General features: G+C 34.9%; 1 protein-coding gene across 4 annotated transcripts in view; it reads left to right on the plus strand.

Moving 5' to 3' along the window:
* Positions 1 to 2,730: 2,730 nt before the first annotated feature.
* The window catches only part of LOC142341569 (kinesin-like protein KIF3A), a 116,079-nt gene continuing 94,993 nt past the window's right edge, over positions 2,731 to 23,816 (plus strand). Inside the window, exons 1-3 of one of the 4 annotated variants that reach the window (XM_075392612.1) lie at positions 2,731 to 3,060; positions 3,305 to 3,449; positions 17,940 to 18,118. In XM_075392612.1, coding sequence (XP_075248727.1) covers positions 2,793 to 3,060; positions 3,305 to 3,449; positions 17,940 to 18,118 — 592 coding nt within the window. In that variant the 5' untranslated portion in view covers positions 2,731 to 2,792. The remainder of the gene's footprint in view (positions 3,061 to 3,304; positions 3,450 to 17,939; positions 18,119 to 23,816) is intronic. The other 3 variants (XM_075392613.1, XM_075392614.1, XM_075392615.1) reach the window with 3 other exon arrangements.

Consider the following 23,816-nt stretch of genomic DNA (forward strand, 5'->3'; position numbering starts at 1 on the left):
AATAATAGAATGATTAGCTTGTCTGATAGAGTTGGTTTTCAATGTTTGAATATAACTGTTGTTTTGGTCAGTACCAATATCGGTTCTATCACATTGGTAAATTAACCAAGTCTTTTGCTCGAAGACCGACCTTTGTCGTATCAAAGGTCTGCTTTGTTTCTTGACTCCTTTCGACATTTTGTCAGCCGTAAATCTTGTTTAATTTTAATCTTTAAACTAAATATCTGACACTGAAGCCCTGGAAACTCACACTACCTGGATCATACAGAAGCGTTTATCTTTCTCCCTCTGGATATCTTTCATCCTCTGTCATTCACTGGATTCAAGAAACATCTTTATGTACACAGGTGTTGTAACATTTTGAAGAGATTGGCAGCCACGATCTACGATAAGAAAGGAGATTCGTATTCCTACGTGATCAATTACGTCAGGACAAAACCTTGCAACCCTTTGCGTAGGTCCGTACTCTGTCCCCGTGGCGCACGCTTCATGCGCCCGCAGTTGAAGCGTCTATCGGAGCTATCGTAGAGGAAGGAGTATATGAGTTGAATTGGCGCCCCAAGCTCACCAAGATGCCTTAGGGGAAGTGCTTTCTCTTCGTCTTTTCCATTTTAGCCCCCCCAGCTGAATAGTTAGCAAAACTATAGCCCCCGCAATCAAGGTGATTATACCACAAAAAGGGGGCTATAATGGGAAAGACACCTTTCTCTTAATTGATATTTTTAATGAAACAACTAGCATTGAAGCCATAAAAGACAGCATTTCGAATGTTCTGACATACCAGAAAACAAAAATAGTTTACCGCCTCCATCCGCTGGCTCCGAGGTATTAAGACCCTAGAGAGGCGCAAATTTGTGGACGCATAAATAAAAGCTGTTGAAGAACAGGCTGTCAGTTTTATTCAATTGCTTGTGCTATTAGTAGATTTGTGTTCATCCCATACCTTTATCTTTTGTTTCGTGTTATAGTTCTTCATTCTATACTGAAGATTTTCATTTAAGAACATGCCGGACTTTGGCCAGCTGTTTATCTCACGTCTTTTTTTTCTTAATGGGGAGTACATATTCTTATTCCTGCAGAGTGTCTAAAAAAAGAAACACTTTAATTCTGATCAGTATAAGAAAACACATTCAAATTAGGAAATCAGAAGTGTACACTGCTGTAAACTTTACATGCAAAATTTTATAGTTATAACAGTAAACGTACAATTTTGAACCAACGATATTTAATGTAGTTCAAAGTTTTATGAAAGATTAAACACAGAAATCTACTAAGGTGATCTTATGTTTCAATGTGTGATCCCAGCAAATCGAGTGCTGCTGAATTGGTAACTATGCCAAGATTGTTTGGTTGTTAAATGAAAAAATTCTAGTCTTGATTTGTATTTTTCACTTTGATAAGCAACCAATTGACTTATACAGTCCGTTTTCTGTTCGTTGTGAGAGTGCCGTCAATTTTTAGAAGTTCCTTCTGATTTTTTCTTACGATTTTATTAAATCTATAAACTCTGTTCCTGAATCGTTCATACGCAATTGATGGTTTTTGAATTAACTGGTTAATTTTATAGCACATGAAAATAGCTGTTTTTCGCTTTTTTAAATTGAATGGCAAAATGTGATAATAACTGTGTCATCTTCGTATTGAATTAGCTCTGTTTTGTTGCCTACTTGTTCATGCATATCCTTGATATACAGATTGAACAAAAGAGGTCCTAAAACAGTGCCTTGAGGAACACCTCTTTCAACACTTAAACTGTCTGATAAAATATCACTTAATACCACTGACTGTACTCGATCTGATAGAAAACTACCAAATAATTTTTGTGCAGATATGTTGATGCCCAGATTAGCAAGCTTGTTGCTTAGTATTTCACTATTAATTGAGTCAAAAGCCTTGGAAAGATCAAGGAATGCTGCCATTACAAATCGCTGACTTCATTTCTCATAAAGGTTTAATTACTTTAGAGACAGGGGTTAATTAAAATTGGTTATGATCATTCTGTTCTTCAAGGAAAAGCGATATTTTATCGGCTTTTTTAGGCATTTGAGAAAATAAGATTCATTAATGCAATTGTTCACAATGTAGCTTAGATGATGAGTAACAATAGGACTCGCATCTTTGATAGCCCATGCGGGAATAAGAGATGGACCAAGAGGTTTATTTTTACCAAGTGATTTTATTCCATCAAAGCATTCTTTTTCGGTGTCAAATCTCAACAAAAATGTTTTCCAAGTGTAGCGTTTTTGCTTTGGAAGAGGTTTCTCTGACACGGAAAATTTACCTAGTATTGAAAACCTATAGTTCAAAAGATTGGATGTTTTCTTAGGGTCTGTGACATAATCGTTGAATACATTTTATAAGCATGTTATGTTCGGCTGAGTTTGAGTTTCTGATCTCGTTAATAAACAACCATTTTTTCCTGTCGCTTTCAGCGGCTTCAATTAAATTTGATAAATTTTTATAATCTGCACTAAAAGAAGTATTTGAATTTTCTTGACAAGAGAAAAATTGTTTGAATTTCTCATCGTTCAGGAAATTTCCACGATTAATCATCAGCTGTCTTGTGGTATTAGATATTCATTTTTCTGATAGAGAAAAATTGTTTTTTGCCATTTCTGATAAAATACTTTTTTATTGGAGCGCTTGAACAATTGTATTAGTAAAGAGGTCAAACATTACATCAATATCCGAAGTTTGATATGATTTTTTTCCAATTTGATATATAATTTATCCCAATTTGATTTGTTTAATCCATAAAGTTTAATTTTGAATAATGGTTTTAAGATATCACAATGGCACCAGCTAAAGACAAAGAGGACAACAATGTGGCCGTGGTAGTTAGATGTCGGCCGATGAATGATAAAGAAACACAGTTCCGGAAAATTGTGCATGTTGATGAGATGAGAGGACAAATTGTTGTCCAAAATCCGCAATCGAATGCAGATGAGCCGCCGAAAACTTTTACATTTGACAATGTTTTCAGTGATACCTCGAAGCAAGCAGATGTTTACAACATTACTGCTAGAAAAATCGTCGACAACGTTTTGGAGGGGTACAACGGTTAGATATGGCAATATGACCTAAAGACAAATTTAAGCATTTAAATATTTTTAAGACAAGAACAGCGTCAGTTAGATCGTTATAGTTAATATATATTAAATAACTCAATGTAATTGGCCATTTGTTATCTGTGAACGCGTAAGTGTTTAACGTAACGGTTATTACATTAGATGAAGGATTTGGAAAATGTGAAGGATTAAATACAGAAGGCGAAGATCTTTCTCTTTTAAATGGGTGGTTTCAGGAACCATTTTTGCTTATGGACAAACAGGGACGGGGAAAACCTTCACTATGGAAGGCGTTAGGAGTCAACCTGAACTGCGAGGAATAATTCCCAATTCATTTGCACATATATTCAGTCACATCCGGGAATGTGGGAAAACGAAACAGTTAGTTGCCGTAGTTAATCAGCATGATATTAACAGCCGCAAAGCGATAGCTGAGGCTATTATTGGCCTTTTTTTCCTTTTTAAAGATCTGGTTGTCTTAGCAGTTATTTTGGACTAAAGTTATAATCTTCAATTTGTTTTGATAGCGTTTTAAAGGTTTTTGGTAATTGAAGGGAGTTTTACGCTAATTTGAATGTTTTTCAACTAATTTTCTTGTTTTTAGGCTATTTTACCGATTTTCGGCCCATTATTGTATTTTATTGCTTTTACTTGTAACTCAATTCAAGGCTAATGATCGTGGGCAGTTTTTATTACAAATTAAGTTCAGATTCTTTGTTACTATCCAGATTTTTTTTTTGAATTTTGATTTAAAAAAGTTCAAAAAATTGTTAAAATTATTTTTAATATTTTTTTGGGTTATTTCAAAATTAGAGATTTTTTGTGCTTATTTTGGCTTGTCCAAACTTGGTTGAGCAATGATTGTCTTGATTGCTTGAAATTTTGTTCTCACTCTGTATTTGTACTTGTACGTTTTGAAACCGTAATTGAATTTTCGTCTTTTCTTTTTGATACTCACTGCCATCATAAAGTAGTCTCGACAGGCTGGTTTTTTGCCCTTGACCCCTTTGAGTTGTTTCCGGAATGATTCCGGCTATTTTAAGATCTGTTCACGCTTTTTCATGATTTTTGAAGTCAAATTGAAGCGATGATTTTGGTCACGCCGAAACAGAAAGTGGAGCGAAAAAGTGAGTGGTTTTGCGGCGTATTTATTCCTTCGAATTCTTATGTAGATTGAGAAAACGGTATAAGAACAAAAATTAGCTTTGTCGCTAGTGGTTCTTTTTTCACATGCGGCATTTTTGCTTTGATTTTTACTGTTTTTCCGACTTTTTTGATAGGATTTTTTTCTAATTGGTTTTTCTATTCAAGTCGTGGTCCATTGTGGGTCTATTGTGCTATGTATTTAGTTGCTCTGAAACGAAGTTTTAAGCAGTTAGATTAGTCTTGTCGGTCTTTTTTATGCGATTTTTCGCTTGACCGATTTTTCGTCTGACCCATTCGACTTAGAGCCTTTCAGTGCTGTTTCACCAGTGCTCTTAGAGCCTTTTCTTTTTCAGCTCAAACTGTTTTGGAGACTTATACTTATGGTGTGAAAGGGGTTCTTAGAGGTTGAAGACACGCCATCTGTTGACCACCAGACACTATTGTCCTCACCCCCCAACGCGCTGTTGCCACCCCCTCCACTGCTGCGTGCTGCTCGACCCCCCCCCCCCTAACATCAGCCCTGGTGCAACCCGCCCCTCCCCCTTGGCTAGCTACTGACGGACAGCCGCTCGCTAAAAACACGCAAATTTATACTAATTCTCACAATTTTTCAAGCGTTTTAAAAATTTGTCATTTTGTGAGTTTTATAAGCCCTAGGTGTCAAGGAACCTCCTCTAGGCTTTGACAATAGGTTACTGTATAGTTTCTAGATGTAATGAAATGTTCAAGATTTAAAAATCAAGGACATTTCTTTGACAAAACTTTTTTATAGCTGCGAAGCTGTAAGCTGAGCGTAGCTGTATTGCGGTGCTCTTGGTTTTTTTTTGTTTCGTCGTCTGACGCTCTTTTTTCGTTTTACGTTTGTTCGCACAGCAAGGCTGAAAAAGTCTAATTTTCTGAATGACTTCTTCCTCTAACGGCATTTGCGCGCGTGACGTCATTTCTCACTCGCTTTGAGGAAAGTGTTTAGGTTATTTGCGTGATTAGATTTTGATCGTACGTGACTTACCTCACTCAATAAAATGACTTTTGCACTTTAAAACTTAAGTTTAATTTGAATTTGTTTAAGGTCAAAGGAACTATGTGCAGTAAAGGTCCCTAATAAGAGGCTTCTGTGGAATGAATTTTAAGCTTTATTAATTTATCACTGAATGTTTTTTAGCCTAGTTTTTTGAGCGACGTCGTTTTTTTGAATTTAGATCTTTATCTGTTTCTATCTCTATTATATGGCATTCAGGTCTATTCTTTCGCAGCTATTCCGGCAATCTACCGGCTATGTTTAAAGAGTTTTGACAATTTTTTTGACATTTTTGTCATTCACGTGTTTTTCAGCCTCAGGGGTCAAAAAAACCTCCGTTAGGGTTCGATGAGTTACTGGGATTTTTTGGCCTTAGACTAATTTTAATTTTTTTATTATCACAAATTTTATCAATTTTAAAAAATAAAACTCTAAGCCTCAAGAGCTGTATAGCCTCCTCTAGGGTTTGATAATGGGATACTGTTTATAGTTTCCAGATGTAAAGGAATGTTTTTCATGATTTTAATATGAATTTACGCAATTTTTTTTTAAAAAAAGTTTGCAATTTTTTAAGGTTTTTGAATCTTCTTGACAAATTCTTTGGCAAAATTTTGTTACAATTTGCAATTGTTTTCAAAATTTTTGAATTTTTTGTGTCCTATTTTTTTTAGTTTAACAACAATTACTGGCCAACGAAACTTTTTAACTCTTGCAGATGGGTTACTTGACTGAACTCCGGAGACAAAAAATGGTTTTAAACTTTTACTGCGGAATCTGGAAACTTTTAATTTTTGCAATATTGCAAATTTTTAAAATATCAGTTTATTTATTTACTAACATGGCTAGAAAAGTTTGCAGAGTCGAATCAAACTAAAGCTAGCCTCTATAAACAGTGACTGCCTACTGACGAAGCCAGCCGGTCGTTTGAGAGCAATTCGCCCGACGTTAGTCGGTTATGTTTTGTTCTGACCATATGACGTCACAAGCACCACTTAAAATCTGCTTTTTTATTCGTTCCTGCAACTTCAACTGATTTGCGTGCGTGACGTCTGTTTGTCACTCTTATTCGTAAGTGTTTTTTTAGTCATTCGCGTGATTAAAATTTTGGTCACACGTGACTTTCAAAAATGACTTCCTCACTTTGAAATTGATATTTCTTTACTTTAATTCAAATAGATAAGATCAAATGTGTGTGTCACTCTAACTGAAGGGTATTCAGGTGCAGCTGATGGAAGCAGCAATAAGTTAAACATTCTTAAAATACTACAGCTCAGCGTTTTAGAAAATCTTTTTTTGGTCTATTTCTTATACCATCTTTTTGAGACTGCAGATCTACGAAGCTATTGCGGCTATTTTCTCGCAATCGGCCACCTATGTTTTTAGTCGGTCCCATAAATTTGCAATGCAAATGAACGATCGAAATGATTGGCCCGAAAATAAACATTGTTCTGTTAATTTCTGCGATTTAATTTTGAATTGTAACAGGGATTAAAAAGGAATTGTCATTCTAAAACAGGCAAAGGTTTCTAAATCTAAGTTAATTATCATTGCATAAAATATCTTCAAATAATAAGCCGAAAACAAATCTACAAACTATTAAAGCCAGTCAACTCAAGATAGTTTGTAGCAATTAGTAATGATTGTTGTGATGTTTGTGCAATTATTTCTCGATTTTACACTTGACCACTCTCAAATGATCTGTTTAACGCTTGACATGATTGTAGTCTGTTAAATTGCTCTCATCAGGATTTAAAGCAACTGAAAAAAAGGATGACAGTAAAGTCGAAGTTAATTATTTTTTTCAATGTAAATAGTGTAGTAATGTAATATTAGCTCTTAAATCATTGGAAGTCCATTAGGTACTTCCCAACTACTAAAACAGTTTTGAATTGAATACCGCAGTGCTGGTCGTTCGAGAGCAATTTGTACGTCATAAGTTATTACAATTGAAAGAATTTGAATTATATTGGGGCGCTGTCTTTTTTTTAAGATCTGTTCACGCTTTTTTCGGCTTTTTCACGTCATTGAGTCAAATTAGAGTGGTGGTTTTGGTCTTACTGAAATAGTAATGGGAGCAAATAATCGAGTTGGTTTGTGGCGTGAATTTTTTCAAAATACCTTTAAAGTGGAGTGAGAAATTGGTGCTTGAACAATTTGGCGGTTTTTGTGATGGGTTTTTTTCAGGTGCGTCAATTTGACTTCTGTTTTCAGAGTTTCCTCTCCTGCAGTCCTTTTACAAACGTACAGATGTGTTCTAATTTTGCCTATTTGTCTTTGCTTGAGTTCATTTAGGGGCAGCTAAAAAATTTTATGAGTTTGCCATTATTTATTGTCATAAAATATTTGTGAATTTTAGATGTTGCCCCCTTTTTTAAAATTATCTGTTGTCTTACGACTTAGTGTCATCAATGACAGGCATGTTCGGTTTTTAATGAGTCAAAGAACCTAATTAACGGCTAGATTTGATAGCTAGTAGTGTTCATGACTTTGACACGACTTTTTCTCAAAAATGTTAAGTGAATTTTTGAGTTCTAAACGTATTTATCGTACTTTTTGATGTCTTAGCATTTAATCTCAATGGGGACAGGTATCTGATGCTGCTAATAGGGGTTAAGTTTATCGGTTTAATTGTTTGTTCAAAGCTAGTGCTTTCTATTACTTTGACATTGTTTTCAATAAGTTATCAAATTTTTTGAGTTTGCGAGTTATTCTTTTCAACTTTGTCTTAACTCCTAGTCGCATTATTGACAAGTCTCATTGGTGACTTGTACGCCTGTTCGATCTCAAAAAAAATCTTAGTGAATTTTTTAGTTTTGCCAGTATTTGTTGTACTTATTGCTGTCTTATCATTTAATCTTATTGATGACAGGTCTCAACGATGGTCATTGAGAACTCAATTAGTTGATGTAATTGTATCCTTCAGTAGCTGTTGCGTTTTGCGACTTTTATACTAACTGTTTTCAAGAAATTTCAACGAGTTTTTTTGCGATTTTCGGTTATTTTGTCTTACCATTTAATTTTATGAATAAAGTGATGGGACTCATCGACATTTAATGACGGGTTGCTAATGAGAAATAGAGGAAAATAGTTGGAAGTTTCTTTTCATAGCAAATGATTAATGATGTTGATATTGTCTTTTCAAAAATTAAAAGTTGAGTTTTTAGTCGTGCTTGTTTTTGTTGTTCTTGTGTTGTTTTATTGCTTAGTCTCATTAGTAACAGCTCTCATTTGCCCTTTAAAGCGGAGTAAATGATTGTCAGGTCATAAATAAATACAATTCTTTGTTTCAAGACTTGATTTTTAAATATGTTTTCGCATTTTGAAATATGTCCTGCTATGTTTTTTAATGTTTTCACATATTTTTTCAATGAATTTGATCTTTCAAAACGGGATATACAGGTAAAGCCCAGAAGGCAGTTAATTTCATTAGAGGCTCACAGTGTGCTTTATTAGTACGTCAATACCATAGAGTGGTACAGGTGCTGGGATGACCTTAATTTAAGGTTAAAAATGTCATTTTTAGGAGTTTTTGTGCTCCAAGTGGTGCAATTTGTCATGTTTTGATTTTTTGTTTTGATTAGTCTGAGTTTTTGTTTGATTAGTCTGAGCTTAAAGTTTTAGAAAGTTCATGAAGTTCGTGCTTGTTTTTGTTGTTCTTGTGTTGTTTTATTGCTTAGTCTCATTAGTAACAGCTCTCATTTGCCCTTTAAAGCGAAGTAAATGATTGTCAGGTCATAAATTAATACAATTCTTTGTTTCAAGACCTGATTTTGAAATATGTTTTCACTTTTTGAAATATGTCCACAAGTCTTGAAACAGAGAATACAATTCTTTGTTTCAAGACTTGATTTTGAAATATGTTTTCACATTTTGAAATATGTCCTGCTATTTTTTTTTAAATATGTTTTCACATATTTTTTCAATGAATTTGATCTTTCAAAACGGGATATGCAGGTAAATCCCAGAAGGCAGTTAATTTCATTAGAGGCTGACAGTGTGCTTTATTAGTACGTCAATTCCATAGAGTGGTGCAGGTGCTGGGATGACCTTAATTTAAGGTTAAAAATGTCATTTTTTGGAGTTTTTGGGCTCAAAGTGGTGCAATTTGTCATGTTTTGGTTTCTTGCTTTGATTAGTCTGAGTTTTTGTTTGATTAGTCTGAGCTTAAAGTTTTAAAAAGTTCATGAAGGTCTTATGCCAGACAAATACTTTGTTATAGCCATTTTATAGGCTATATTTTTTGGTACTACAAACGCAAACACGCAAAATGATTACAATTTTTGCAATTTGATTCAATTTTTTTTTGAAAATTTTTATTTTGATTTTTTCCAGGCTCAGGGCCCAGGGAATCTCTTTTAAGTTTTGATAATAGAGCACTGCAATGTTTCTAGTAAGAAGGGAATGGTTTTCATTATATTAATGTCTTCCAATTTTTGCATTTTTGATAAAGTCTGCAATTTTTTCAGTTTTCCTAAAATTTTTGTCATTTATATTTTTCCATTCTCAAGTGCCTGAAAATCTATGACACGGTCTTGTAAAAGATTATTGCATGGTTGTGAGTGTCGATGGAGTTGTTTTCAACAATTTAAATATTCGAATTTTAAAAATTTTTTGATAAAATTGGCAATTTTCAAGTTCTTTGAAAACCTTTCTGGTTTTTCTTGCCTCACTAGCCAGGTTATCCCCTCCAGGATTTGATAGTTTGTTATAACTTGTTTGTTAGGGGCCAAGGGAATGGTTTCTGACATTTTAATAGAACGAATTTCTTTTGAAATTTTCGGGTGATCGCTCTTAGAGCGAATGATTTTTTTATGGTTGGAATTTGGTTACTGGATAGCCTCTAGAGACACCGAATTGAATCTGAAGATATTAGTATTAATTAGTATTACGATTTTCAGCAACATTCTTTAAAATTTAAAATTGATTTCATTTAAATTTCCTGTCACTTTCTGACAGTTAATCGATCTTCAAGGGCCAATGAATTTGTTTCAGGTCCTCCAGATATCATCCTGGACCGCTTTGAGAGAGACAAAAATTATTTTTTGAATTTTTTTCAAATAGTTTTAAATGATGGGATCAAGTTTTGTCTTCGGGTTAAAAGCTTCTAGAGTTCTAGCAATAAGTATGTTTTTGTTTAGTTTGTTTGTTTGATTCTCTTTTTGAGATGATTTTTGAGATGATTTCGTCTGAGTTCTGGCTGGCGTTTTTCAATTGATCTGCTGGTCAGGTAGAATACTTCTAAGTTTTTTATTCAATTATTTGGATTGAATGAAAAACTTAGAAGTATTTGGTCCTTAAAATACTAGTAAGAATAGTTTCTAAAACCTTGTACTTAAACTTGATTTTTGTTTTTTCTTTCCGTATTTCTATTCAAAAGTTGTTCCACTGACTATTGATCGGTCACTCCATGTAGATTGGCACATATCTTTTTGGTAAAAACTGGACAATTCGGAAATTTTCTCTCATCACATATTTTCCAAAAAGTTTGAAAAACATCTTTTTGGCTATTTGACCACTTCCCTTGTAACGCTTAATTAAATCAAACAGTTAGAAAGAAGTTTTTCAATGAAAAGCCCGGCAGGTAAAGTTTTATCTCTTATTAGAACATCCCTTGCGCTGTCAAACTTTTTACGCTTATGGCAATCCTTATCGCCCCAATTTATTTGTCTTTTTATTCTCAGAAGTGATGAGGCTTGCAGAGATTGGAGAAAAATTGCACTGAGTTCGGAATGTAACAGAACAAGTGATTTAAAAAGTACAGTTCTTGCTTTTAACGGTATTAGATGTCTTAAATAGATTGATCTAATAACAGTTGCCATTTTTATTAAAATTTTGTTTAGTTTTAAGTCAAATTTCAAATTATTGTCAATACGCCCAGATAACGACAACTGACCTTCGGTTTTATGATACTTCCATTGTAATGAAATTCCTTGGAAGGCGGGCGATCTTTTGAAAGAAACAAGTCTCTCAGTTTTATCTCTGTTAAATTTAACATATTCTGTTTCATTTATTTATGTTTTTTGAAAAATACAGGTTTTTGTATGAAGGACTTGATTTGTTTTTAATAAGATATTATACATGCATCATCTGTTGTAGAACTTCTTCGCTTTTCCTTTTTCCGAGAAATTGTTAATATACAGTATAAAAATTAGGCGACCCGAGGACTGTTCCTTGAGGGACTCAGTGGTTAATTGTTGTCCAGTCTGATTAAATGATTCCGTTTTTGACGCATTGTTTTCTGTTTAGATAGATTCATCATGGTTTTAGATTCAGCTCCAAACTCATACTTTGAATTTTTTCAAGATTTTGTGAGAAATTGAGTTGAACACTTTTGATCAATCTAAGAAAAAAATAAATAACAGCTTTATTTTGTTCTACAAGTTGGTTTATTGATTCGTTAGTGAAATAGCAGTGTCATTCAACGATTTATTTTCAAAGAGTTCCGAACTGAATTTTATTTAATATCTTGTGCTCTTCAACCTGTTCTAACAATTGTTGGAGTGTAAGGCTTTCAAATTTTTTAGCAAGAGTTGGTGTCATTGAAAATGGCCTGTAGCTCACTGATCCAAGTGGATTATCTGTTTTGTTAATTCGAGTTACATATGCTTTTTTAAGGACATCTAGAAAAACATTGTTCGAAATACATTCGTTTATTGCGAACTGTAAATGTTTTCCAATAGCCATTTTACTACAGCTGAACGACCATGCGGGAAGAAATCCAGAACCCGATGCTCTGTTCTGTTGTAGCCATCTGTGTTTCATCTTTTCAAATATTATTGTTCGAATTGGGGAATTTTTGTTATTTCGTAGCTTTTGTTTGAGTTTTGTGTTTATAAATTCTCTTGCTGTTTAAATAAGGAAAGCGCACGAAGTTTTTTTTTGCATACGCATTACTTGGTTTTCTTAATTGTGGGTTATTGGCGTTTCTGATTATTTTGTATGTATTATAAGCGGAACGGTCTCTCTTCTCCTTCCAAATATTAAAAAGTAGATGTTTTTCGTTATTAAGTTTGGATAATTCCGTGGATATTACTTTTTTTGCTGAAACTGTTCGTTGGCTCTTCATTTTTTATAGGACCTCAGTTGTTCAACACATTGTCAAACATGTTTGAAAACATTTGGAATTTGCGTTTGGAATTTGTTGATACATTTTTATACAATCTGTTGAGGCAATTCTTTTTTTTTACAGCTCTAGAAAAAATGTTGGTATCTCTGTAAAGGTATTGCGCTATCCTTTTCTCATTATTGAAGTGTTAGGATGAAACGAACACCTGAGGAAGATGATCATTTCCAAACATTTGTTCTAATGTTATTGAATCGAAAATTTGAGTTTTGCAGTTAAGCAATGATCAATTAAAGTTTTTATTATTTCCATTTGTCCAAGTTGGCTGACTTTTTTTGACAATGGGTAACCCATTATTGGAAGCGAACCCTGTTAAAAGGCGTTTTTCTTTTTGCTGAAAACGTTCGGCTGTAAAAAGGTTTGAGATTTCGTCGTGTTTTTTTTCGACTCTCAGCATATTAGTGAAGAAAAATTTAGAATACGACCTTTAGTTTGCAAATTGTTTGTCTTAACTTTTGAATGTTGGAATTTTCTCAAGGCTGAGCCCTGGATTTGGTTTGAATTTTCGAATGTTTGAATGGTTCGTAACTTTGGAATGTTTGAATTTTCTCAAGGCTGGGCCCTGATTGACATCGCCACATACTAAAAGAAGATAACATTTAATTAGAAGTTTGTATTAAAATTTAAGGACCAAAACCATAAACATCAAATTTGAATTATGAGCCTTTTTAAATGTTAAGTTGAAAAGCGAAAAAAATATCAACTTGGAAATCGTTTTTGAAAAACCGTAAGTCAACCGACTGCATTATATTCTATCTGACCATTGCTGCTCCAGTTAAAACGTTTCCTTTTTTAGTTCCTTTTTAATTTGTCTCACAGACACAATGCATCATGCAGGCTGGTACCCAACACATGAAATATAATTTCGGAGGCTGAACGTTTTTTTTTGGTTTCCAGTATGGTTTAGATGGAGGCCACCCAGTCGAATATCTGCTTGATCCAAAGTATAGTTCATGGTAAAATTTGATTGTTTCAGATGCGAAATTAAGAAAAATATGGAGCTGAATTTAAATGTGTATGTTAGTAAGAATATGGATTGATCTCACCAAGAATAGAATACCTAGACAGTAAGACAATAGAATACCCAACCAGTAATATATCCAATATGTTGTGTATTGAAAAAAATGGAGCTCAAAAAGCTGTTAGATGTGTTAAATGGTTCAATTTTTTCGGCCCTTAATGATTCGAAAAATTTTCTTTTGATAGATTTTAAAACGCTCCTGATATTATATTTGAAAGTAATTTCTATCCATATTCCCACTCCACCACCCCTTGACAGTAGCGTTAATTTTGACCTACTTTGATGAATGAAATATTGCTTATTGCTTAAAAAACTCAGTGGTGTATCATGTTTGGCGTTTGCCCATGTTCCATTAATTATTAGGTACGTTTGGCTGTAAAAAGGTTTGAGATTTTTTCGTGTTTTTTTCTACACTCCGCATTTTAGTATAGAAAAATTTAGAATACGACCTTTAGTTTGCAAATTGTTTTTCGTAACTTTTGTATGTTTGAATTTTCTCAAGGCTGGGCCCTGGATTTGGTTTGAATTTTCGAATATTTGAATGGTTTGTAACTTTGGAATGTTTGAATTTTCTCAAGGCTGGGCCCTGATTGACATCGCCACATACTAAAAGATAACATTTAATTAGAAGTTTGTATTAAAAATTTAAGGACCAAAACCATAAACATTAATTTTGAATTATGAGTCTTTTTAAATGTTATGTTGAAAAGCGAAAAAATATCAATTTGGAAATCGTTATTCAGAAACCATAAGTCACCCCAACGCATTATATTCTATCTGACCATTGCTGCTCCAGTTAAAACGTTTCCATTTTTAGTTCCTTTTTAATTTGTCTCACAGACACAATGCATCATGCAGGCTGATACCCAACAAATGAAATATAATTCCGGAGGCTGAACACATTTTTTGGATTCCAGTATGGTTTGAATGGAGGCCACCCAGTCGAATATCTGCTTGATCCAAAGTATAGTTCATGGTAAAATTTGATTGTTTCAGATGCGAAATTAAGAAAAATATGGAGCTGAATTTAAATGTGTATGTTAGTAAGAATATGGATTGATCTCACCAAGAATAGAATACCTAGACAGTAAGACAATAGAATACCCAACCAGTAATATATCCAATATGTTGTGTATTGACAAAAATAGCTCAAAAAACTGTTAGATGTGTTGTTCTTTAAATGGTTCAATTATTTCAGCCCTTAATGATTCGAAAAAATTTCTTTTAATAGATTTTAAGTGGCTCCTGATATTATATTTGAAAGTAATTTTTATCCATATTCCTACTCCACCACCCCTTGACAGTAGCGTTAATTTTGACCTACTTTGATGAATGAAATATTGCTTATTGCTTAAAAAAACTCAGTGGTGTATTATGTTTGTCGTTGCCCCATGTTTCAGTAATTATTAGGTACGTTTGGCTGTAAAAAGGTTTGAGATTTCCTCGTGTTTTTTTGCGATACTCCGCATATCAGTAAAGAAAAATTTAGAATACGACTTTTAGTTTGCAAAGTGTTTTTCTTAACTTTTGAATGTGAATTTTCTCAAGTTTGGGCCCTGGATTTGGTTTGAATTTTCGAATGTTTGATTGGTTCGTAACTTTGGAATGTTTGAGCTTTCTCAAGGCTGGGCCCTGATTGAAATCGCCACATACTGAAAGATAACATTTACTTAGAAGTTTGTATTAAAAATTTAAGGACCAAAACCATAAACATAAATTTTGAATTATGCGCCTTTTTAAATGTTAAGTTGAAAAGCGAAAAGATATCAATTTGGAAATCGTTTTTTAAAAACCATAAGTCACCCGAACATTATATTCTATCTGACCATTGCTGCTCCAGTTAAAACGTTTCCAGTTTTAGTTCTTTTTTAATTTGTCTCACAGACACAATGCATCATGCAGGCTGATACACAACACATGGAAATATAATTTCGGAGGCTGAACACCTTTTTTGGATTCCAGTATGGTTTGAATGGAGGCCACCCAGTCGAATATCTGCTTGATCCAAAGTATAGTTCATGGTAAAATTTGATTGTTTCAGATGCGAAATTAAGAAAAATATGGAGCTGAATTTAAATGTGTATGTTAGTAAGAATATGGATTGATCTCACCAAGAATAGAATACATAGACAGTAAGACAATAGAATACCCAACCAGTAATATATCCAATATGTTGTGTATTGACAAAAAATAGCTCAAAAAGCTGTTAGATGTGTTGTTCTTTAAATGGTTCAATTATTTCAGCCCTTAATGATTCGAAAAATTTTCTTTTAATAGATTTTAAATGGCTCCTGATATTATATTTGAAAGTAATTTTTATCCATATTCCTACTCCACCACCCCTTGACAGTAGCGTTAATTTTGACCTACTTTGATGAATGAAATATTGCTTATTGCTTAAAAAAACTCAGTGGTGTATTATGTTTGTCGTTGCCCCATGTTTCAGTAATTATTAGGTACGTTTGGCTTAAAAAGGTTTGATTTCCTCGTGTTTTTTTGCGACACTCCGCATATTAGTAAAGAAAAATTTAGAATACGACCTTTAGTTTGCAAAGTGTTTTTCGTAACTTTTGAATGTGAATTTTCTCAAGGTTGGGCCCTGGATTTGGTTTGAATTTTCGAATGTTTGATTGGTTCGTAACTTTGGAATGTTTGAGTTTTTTTCAAGGCTGGGCCCTGATTGAAATCGCCACATACTGAAAGATAACATTTACTTAGAAGTTTGTATTAAAAATTTAAGGACCAAAACCATAAACATAAATTTTGAATTATGAGCCTTTTTAAATGTTCAGTTGAAAAGCGAAAAAATATCAATTTGGAAATCGTTTTTTAAAAACCATAAGTCACCCGAACATTATATTCTATCTGACCATTGCTGCTCCAGTTAAAACGTTTCCAGTTTTAGTTTTTTAATTTGTCTCACAGACACAATGCATCATGCAGGCTGATACACAACACATGAAATATAATTTCGGAGGCTGAACACCTTTTTTGGATTCCAGTATGGTTTGGATGGATGCCACCCAATCGAATATCTGCTTGATCCAAAGTATAGTTCAAATCTTAGATATCGGTGTTTTGGAATCTGCCCCTCTTTGTCCATCTGCAATGTCAGTCAACTCGCAATTGAACTTCTCTTTTTCATGGTGGTTAGTTTCCCAAATGTACCATTCTTTTCTTTGGCAATTTGCAAATAGCTAGTCTGTATAGTTTTAGTATCTTGACTTATGTCAATTGAATTATGTCAAGTGTGAACTATCAGACATTCTGCTTCAGTTGTTCGCGCATAATTGTTGGCAATGTTGCCCAGGTCTTGAATTGTAGATGACGGATACGAATGGATAGCTGCCTCATTACTAATGTCATTTTGGTTTACTAATTTGTATGTGCTATCAGAAATTAGGAGTTGTTTCGTAAATCGCGGGAGAAATTTTGTGTAAAAATTGTAAAATTGCTTCTTAACAGTTGGAGTTGCTACATTAATATCTGGTGTTTTAATTTTGATGATCTTTGATATCAATTTGTCTTTTTGACTCAACAAATATTGAATTTCAGACTGCGCTTGGTTGTAAAGTTCTCTTTGATGTTGTAGTTCTTTCTTCATTTTTTTCATGGTTATATTTCTCCTTTCGATTTGTTGTGACATTAAGTGACTCCCTTTGAATTCTTAGTTGCATTACCTCGTTTACCGCTTTTCTTTAATCCATTTCGGTACACTTGTAGTATCAGTCATCTCGGTATCTTATGCTTAGGTTGATTTAGTTTTTAATTCTTAAGAAAATATGCAGATAACAACTTTTGTTCCCCTCACGTAAAATTTGATTGTTTGAGATGCGAAATTAAGAAAAATATGGAGCTGAATTTAAATGTGTATGTTAGTAAGAATATGGATTGATCTCACCAAGAATAGAATACCTAGACAGTAAGACAATAGAATCCCCAACCAGTAATATATCCAATATGTTGTGTATTGAAAAAAAATGGAGCTCAAAAGCTTTTTTGTTAAAAAAATCCATCCAACCGACTTTCAACTTTTGACTTTTGTTTTTTTTTCTAACAAATATAGTGGGGAAAGCCTGAAACTGGCGATGTATAATGTACAATCATCAACTTATAATTACGTGACTGATCAAACACGCATATGAAAGTTTTATCAAGCCAATTGTCTACAGTTACAGATTATACGACATATTTTCCAATATACAGTGTCAGTCTTCAAACTTGCAAGTTTGTGTTTCCGGCAAAGTTACATGACTCAGCTAAATTTATATAGTTCTGGCTGACACTTCAAAAGGCTGTGCGGTCCGAAATTTTTGCCAGCTTTTCAGAATGGCTTCGTCAGAGTCACGTAACACATAAGTCAGAATTTGAAAGAGTTTAACATAAGCTGCCAAGGTTGAACCCCAACCCCCGAGACCGGCACTCCGCTCAACACACCCCCTAGTGTATACGCCCTAATGCTATCATCCCTTAGCGCAAGTGGGCTACTACAGAAGCCAAACGCTCGGCGGTCGTTTTAGAGCAATCAGACGTTAGTTTGTTATTTTTCGCCTGTTTGTTTAGGTTTCTCGTAAGAGTCTCATATCTTGAAATTTATAATGAAGAGGTGCGTGACCTGTTGGGGAAAGATCAAAACAGGCGATTGGAGGTAAAAGAGAGGCCAGACATTGGAGTTTATGTAAAGGATCTGTCCACGTTTGCTGTGAACAACGCAGACGATATGGACAGAATCATGACTCTTGGTAAGATAATTATTATCCTGCTTGAACACTGAAGCTGGCGTCTTGGCCGTTCTAAAGTTCGTTTTACATTTCTTATAATATATAAGAAATAGTATGCTAATATTACTACTCTTTTTAGTTTCAATGTTTTTAATGATGTGTTTAGACAGAATGATGTCTTTGTATACTTTGTACTTCTCGATTTTCAGCAATTCAATACGCCCTTTAAATTGCTTTCAAGATTTTTCGCTACTGTGACAGCATAGGTGACAAACAGATATTGTTCTCGATCTTTAATGTTTTGTAAAATTCTTTAATGAGTGGTATAAATAAAAGTGGTACCAAACAAAAGCTCGTCGAAAACTGAATCAAATGATGAAAAATGTTTCGAAATTCCCTATTATTTCAGAAGAAAACAATGGTTGAAATTTTTAATCGCTCTCGAACGAAGTTTGAAGCAATTATTGGAAAAGTGTGTCTTCTTGTATGCAAAATTTTTGTTCAACTGTTTTGACATTTCGAGTAACTCTTACGCCCTTTACTTTTTGCGTCTTGCGTGACTGTGATCTAATTTCTCTATCATTCACATTTTTAAGCAACTGAACTCAAATGGCTGTAGTTTGTCAGATGAATCGTGCGCTGAAAGTGATGTCATTTTTCGCTTTTAATCTCAATAGTGGTATATAGTACCCTCTAATGACGTCATTTGAAACACCTTGATTTCGATTGGGTTCGTTTTTGTTCGCATCATACACTTTACGTACTGTTGCATACGTAGCTTAATATAAACGATTTGGATGTGTGACGAAGGTAGTGTAACTGCTAGTCCTTTTTATGCGATACAATTGTTGCGATACTTTTTATGCGATTTTTTTGTACTGCCCGTTTTTCGTCTTATCATTAACTTTTCCTGACTTTGCATGTTTAGAAAAAAAGATAAACTGGTAAAATCCGAGGTCATAATGTTTCTGAGTAGTTCTTTGAGAGCTTTTACTAGTCTATAATTATGCAATTCCCCGGGTTGACCAAACTTACCAACCATGAAAAGTTCCATAATGGTCCCATAAAGTTCCATAAAAAATTTCTTACTATGAACTTGCTATGGTTTGTAAGTTTCCATAAAAAGAATGATGGTCGTGTTATGGTTGGCAATATATCATTATGGAACTCTGTGGTTGTCAAGTTACCATTACGGAACATTTTATGGTTGGTAAGTTACCATTATGGAACTTTCTATGGTTTGTAAGTTTACCATTATGGAACTTTCTATGTTTTGGAAGTTTACCATTATGGAACATTCTATGGTTGATAAGTTACCATTACCTAAACACTTAGAGTTGACGTGTGGCTTTGATCTAAAGCTTAGTTCTAAAATGAATAAACGTACAGCTGTCGTTTGGAGCAAACCGAAAGTCAATATTAATGCAAGACGTTTTTCATTTAAATCTACCAATTTGTCTTCTCAATAGGGGAACAAAAATAACTCAGACGCAAACTTTATTATCTTGAAAAACTAAACAATAAAAAGTTCGGAAAACAAATAAACTTTTGTTGGAAATTATCTCGAAAATGATCAACACGTCTAACAATGGGGTGAGGGAAGTCTTTGAGTTATACAAAGTTTTGACCATTTTTCCGGAAATTTGAGAAGCAGTACATTCAGATTGTTTTCCAGACAACTCGACTTCAATATAGGAGAAAATGTTCAGGCTGACGTCTTCAGGTTTTTCTGTCTTCAGGACTTTGAAAGTAGAAACGATCGCGTAGTTGACATCTCTGGCTGAATAAAATTGTTCAACAAGGCCGTAAACTGCAGTGCCATCTCGTATAAACGAAATGCATGCATTGTGCTCGTTTTTCTGAAAAGAATGAATATTAAAATTCTTGACTCGTAAACTGTCAAAAAAGTTTTCTCCATTTTACAAGTGGACAAAACCGTAGGAACGCGTAAACTTGGTTGCATCGTTTCTCTTTCCCTTCGAATTTTTTGACAGAAACCAAAAGAGCATCGTTTGCAGGCATTGTCTGGTAATTTTGTTTGTTATACCTTTCTACGATCAAACGCAAATGGTTGACGGTTCCAGTGAACTTTGTTTTCAAAAGATAGTTTGCCGACTCAAACATTATCGCTGATGTGCACCATAGAGGTCCATAATTTTTGATTTGCCAAGAAAGATGATTCAGGGAGTGAGCGTTTGGTGAGAAAACATCGGGGCCATGAATTTCTTCGATTTGGTTCAGAAACTTTTTGTTTCAACCTATCGGCTTCATCGACAAAGATATTAGGAGAGAAGCAGTCTTGTAAACTAGCTCAAGAGATGAAGTCGTTCATACAAAGGTGGAGATATCGAGCCAAGCAAAACGATGGGACCGACATAGAGCAACCAAACTTTAATTTCATTTGCTTTGAAGAACTTAATTTCATTCAATGGTCGCAATTTTCGTTTGAAATCGTCGTTTAACTGAAACAAAAAGGAAAATAATAAACCCGGTTTTCTATTTTTGATAATTTTATTAGCTATGAGCTAACCTTTACACCACGAAGAGAAGCATCGAAGCCAGCCAGTCTTCTCTTGAAACTGTCTTTGATAATAAAGAGAACTGTTCTCGCAACGCCCAACAAAACCTGATGCATATAGTCTATTGGAGCTGACAACGGCAGTTTTAGCACAATATCAAAATTTTTAGCAGGGCCCTTGACTCCCTTATAAGAGGAGCAGTTACTGTCGGCTATGAATTGCAGATAGGTTTTGTGTTCTTCGGGGGTTCGCATTGGAAATCGTTGGTTAGGATAATAAAGGTTGTTGTCTCCAAGCAGGCACTCGACATTACAGAGCGCAGCCGTAGTATGCATTGAACTGTTGCATATTGAGGAGAGAGCTTTTTGCCGGAAGATCTGCAGTTAAGAGAACGACTTCGAAAATCAGTTACCATTGTGTTTCTCTAAAAAGGACGTATGAAGGCGACATCAGTTCTCTCTCGAAGCCCTAAATTACAAAGTGACTAATTAAAACCTTGATTGTTGACGTCACAGTTTCAATAAATTACACTACAAACCTCAAACACTACATCCCAAGCTGGTTTGCCAGATCCAAACCACAACCGAGCAAGGACGATGTTGCGAAACATACACCTTTTTATTGGAGGAAGATTCGCAACTGCTAGCCAGACAGGCCAAAGTGATTGTTTGTTTGAATTCACGACCTTCACACCTGCAGAATTCATGATCAGACAGACTTTAATTTCCCGTTTGGCTTCATTAAATGTTGTTGGTATTTTCAAATCTTTTCCTTTCTGTTTAGAAATCGAATGTTTTTCAATGCCCTTTGTTGCCTTGTACAACGTTCTGCAGTTCTTCAATGAATTCTAACCGCCACAACTTTCCGTTCGCGCATGGCTTAGTTCGCAATTTTTCTTCAGTGATTCCATGTGCTCTTTTGACAGATTTGTAGCTGGGAATATTTTTCTCAGGAAACATTTTCCTGATCAAATTGAACCACTCATTCGCTTCATTATCAGGAGTACCGTGGTTTGCAATTATTTCATGCGCACATTACAAAAAATTGCTGATACTTGCGCCAAAAAACAACAGTTCAGCGTTCGATACGTCACTGTCAGACGTTTTGTCATCATCGCTGGCGTTGCCTGTCGATGCTAGAGTACTGACGTCAAAATCAGGTGAATCTGCTCCACCCTGAGGGGAAGAAACATACTGAATTACGGGAGAAGCTGTCTGAGGACTACCAACTTCATTGTCTAGACTCAATGAGTCTCTAGATTTTTAATTGCGGGTTTCCGAACTTGAACTGCTGTCGCTAAAGTTCCGAAGTTCATCAGTCCTACGAAACTTTTCTTTAGACTTTATAGAGACAAAAAGCCTTTTTCGCTTCTGAGGATAAACTAAGCGCGTTCTTGGTAAAACATTTCGCTTCGAAACAGGCGGCACATCAGAAGCAACAGAATGCAGATCAGTGTGAGGGCATTGACAATTGTGATTTCCCTCACCAAAAATATGTTCTGAGGAGTAAAACACTGTTATTTCATCTCCTGGAATTATTACCGAGATGATTTCTAGTTTAATAGCTTTCCATCATCAAACACGGCACATTTGCAATTCTGTCGACAGCTGTGGTTTGCAAGACGAGTCGCTCCAACCATTACTCTGTCGAACTTGTAGATATCCGTTTTTTGAAAAATGGATATTTCAGCAAAATTGCTAACATCATTTGAAATCTTCTATGTAACCTACGACAGAGGGCAAAAACCTTTTCGAGAAGGATGAGGAAGGTTTCAAAGGCTCAGTTCCGCAATAGATGAGACCATAACCACCGTAGTCATCAGGTTTGAAGGAAAATTTGGCTATCTGTGCGTCAACATAGCATCTAAGTAAAGTAACAAACTGAAGCAACATGAGATTCTTCTTTAGGCAGTCCTCGTACTCTTTGTGAGACCACATTTCAACCATTGGCTGCAGTTCACGAGAGCTGTTCTGTATCATTGATTTAGTTACATGAGCATCAGCTTGCGCGATTGCAAAGCACTTCAACATTTTCATCTAAAAAAGTTTGAGAATCAACAATATTCGAGACATAACTATTGAAAAAGAACATAATTCAAACGTGCAAGCTGACTTTTGACAACAAAAACTTTGCGAACTAGCAAAGCACTTGGAAAAAAATTTGACAGAAGTTTTAATTTTTGATGGCATTTGGTATTCAACAATAAGTCACGACAACAAAGCGCAAGAGGTCAAAGAATGATGACCATGAAGCATTCAGTTTTCTGGCAGAAGAGTGGTTTCATTGCTACTGTGCTTGAAATCAAGACCCATCTGACTGGCCGACTTCCGTGCCTCCTTATGGGCAAAACAAGGCATTCTCGGATACTTGAGTTTCACGACAACGAAAACAGGGTACGTTTATGAAAAATTCAAAACAACGAATTCAAGATAACTTAGACAAGTGAGTGTTATAGTCAAATCTTCTTCAGACGTAGCCCAGATATCCGAGAAAAAAACATGAGAAAGAAAAACAAAAGGAGTTATCGTTAGTAGGTTGAAAAAAACCTTCAAAAGCGTGGCGAGCTTCCTCTGTTACAGGAGTTCTTGCTTCGCGTCTGCCTTTGAGAGGACCAATGATTTGGGTCTTCAGCAATGAGGTCTCTTTCTCCCCAAACATCTCAACGGCCAGTTTACGGCCAAACTTTGAGGGCTCTGGTCGCGCGTACAACCCCGTCAGATTCCTGCCATTCCATATGACTTCGGGATGTGACACGCTGTTGTCCACTTCTGGTGTCTCCCCATTCAATACAGCGTTGAAAACCCTTACAAAATCTTCATTGTTAGCCTTTTCTTCATCTCGGTTTTGTTTGAGTTTTGACTTGTAGCTAGATAAGGTCTCATCAATTTTCCTTTTAAACATTTCAAACTCTTGACGCTCGTGGCTTATTGGGGTTGATTGCAAAACAGCCGATAAATTCAACTCCTCTTCGTCTGAAGAACTTAGGACATCGGAGTTCCTTTTCGGCGTTTTTTCAAATGTGACTACAGTGTCTTCCTGTTCACTCGAATAACTTGCATCAATCATTTTGACCTGAAAAAGTTCTTTCATTTCATTTGCTGCAAACGCGTAAAAACTAATGAATCGTCGCCTGACATATTTTTGGACTTTTCTCCTTCGGATTTTATGTTCACTTCAAAGACTTCGAAGTAACAGAACAA

Source organism: Convolutriloba macropyga, chromosome 6, assembly GCF_964194025.1.
Source record: "Convolutriloba macropyga chromosome 6, txConMacr16.3, whole genome shotgun sequence".
In the NCBI taxonomy this organism is placed as follows: domain Eukaryota; kingdom Metazoa; phylum Xenacoelomorpha; order Acoela; family Convolutidae; genus Convolutriloba; species Convolutriloba macropyga.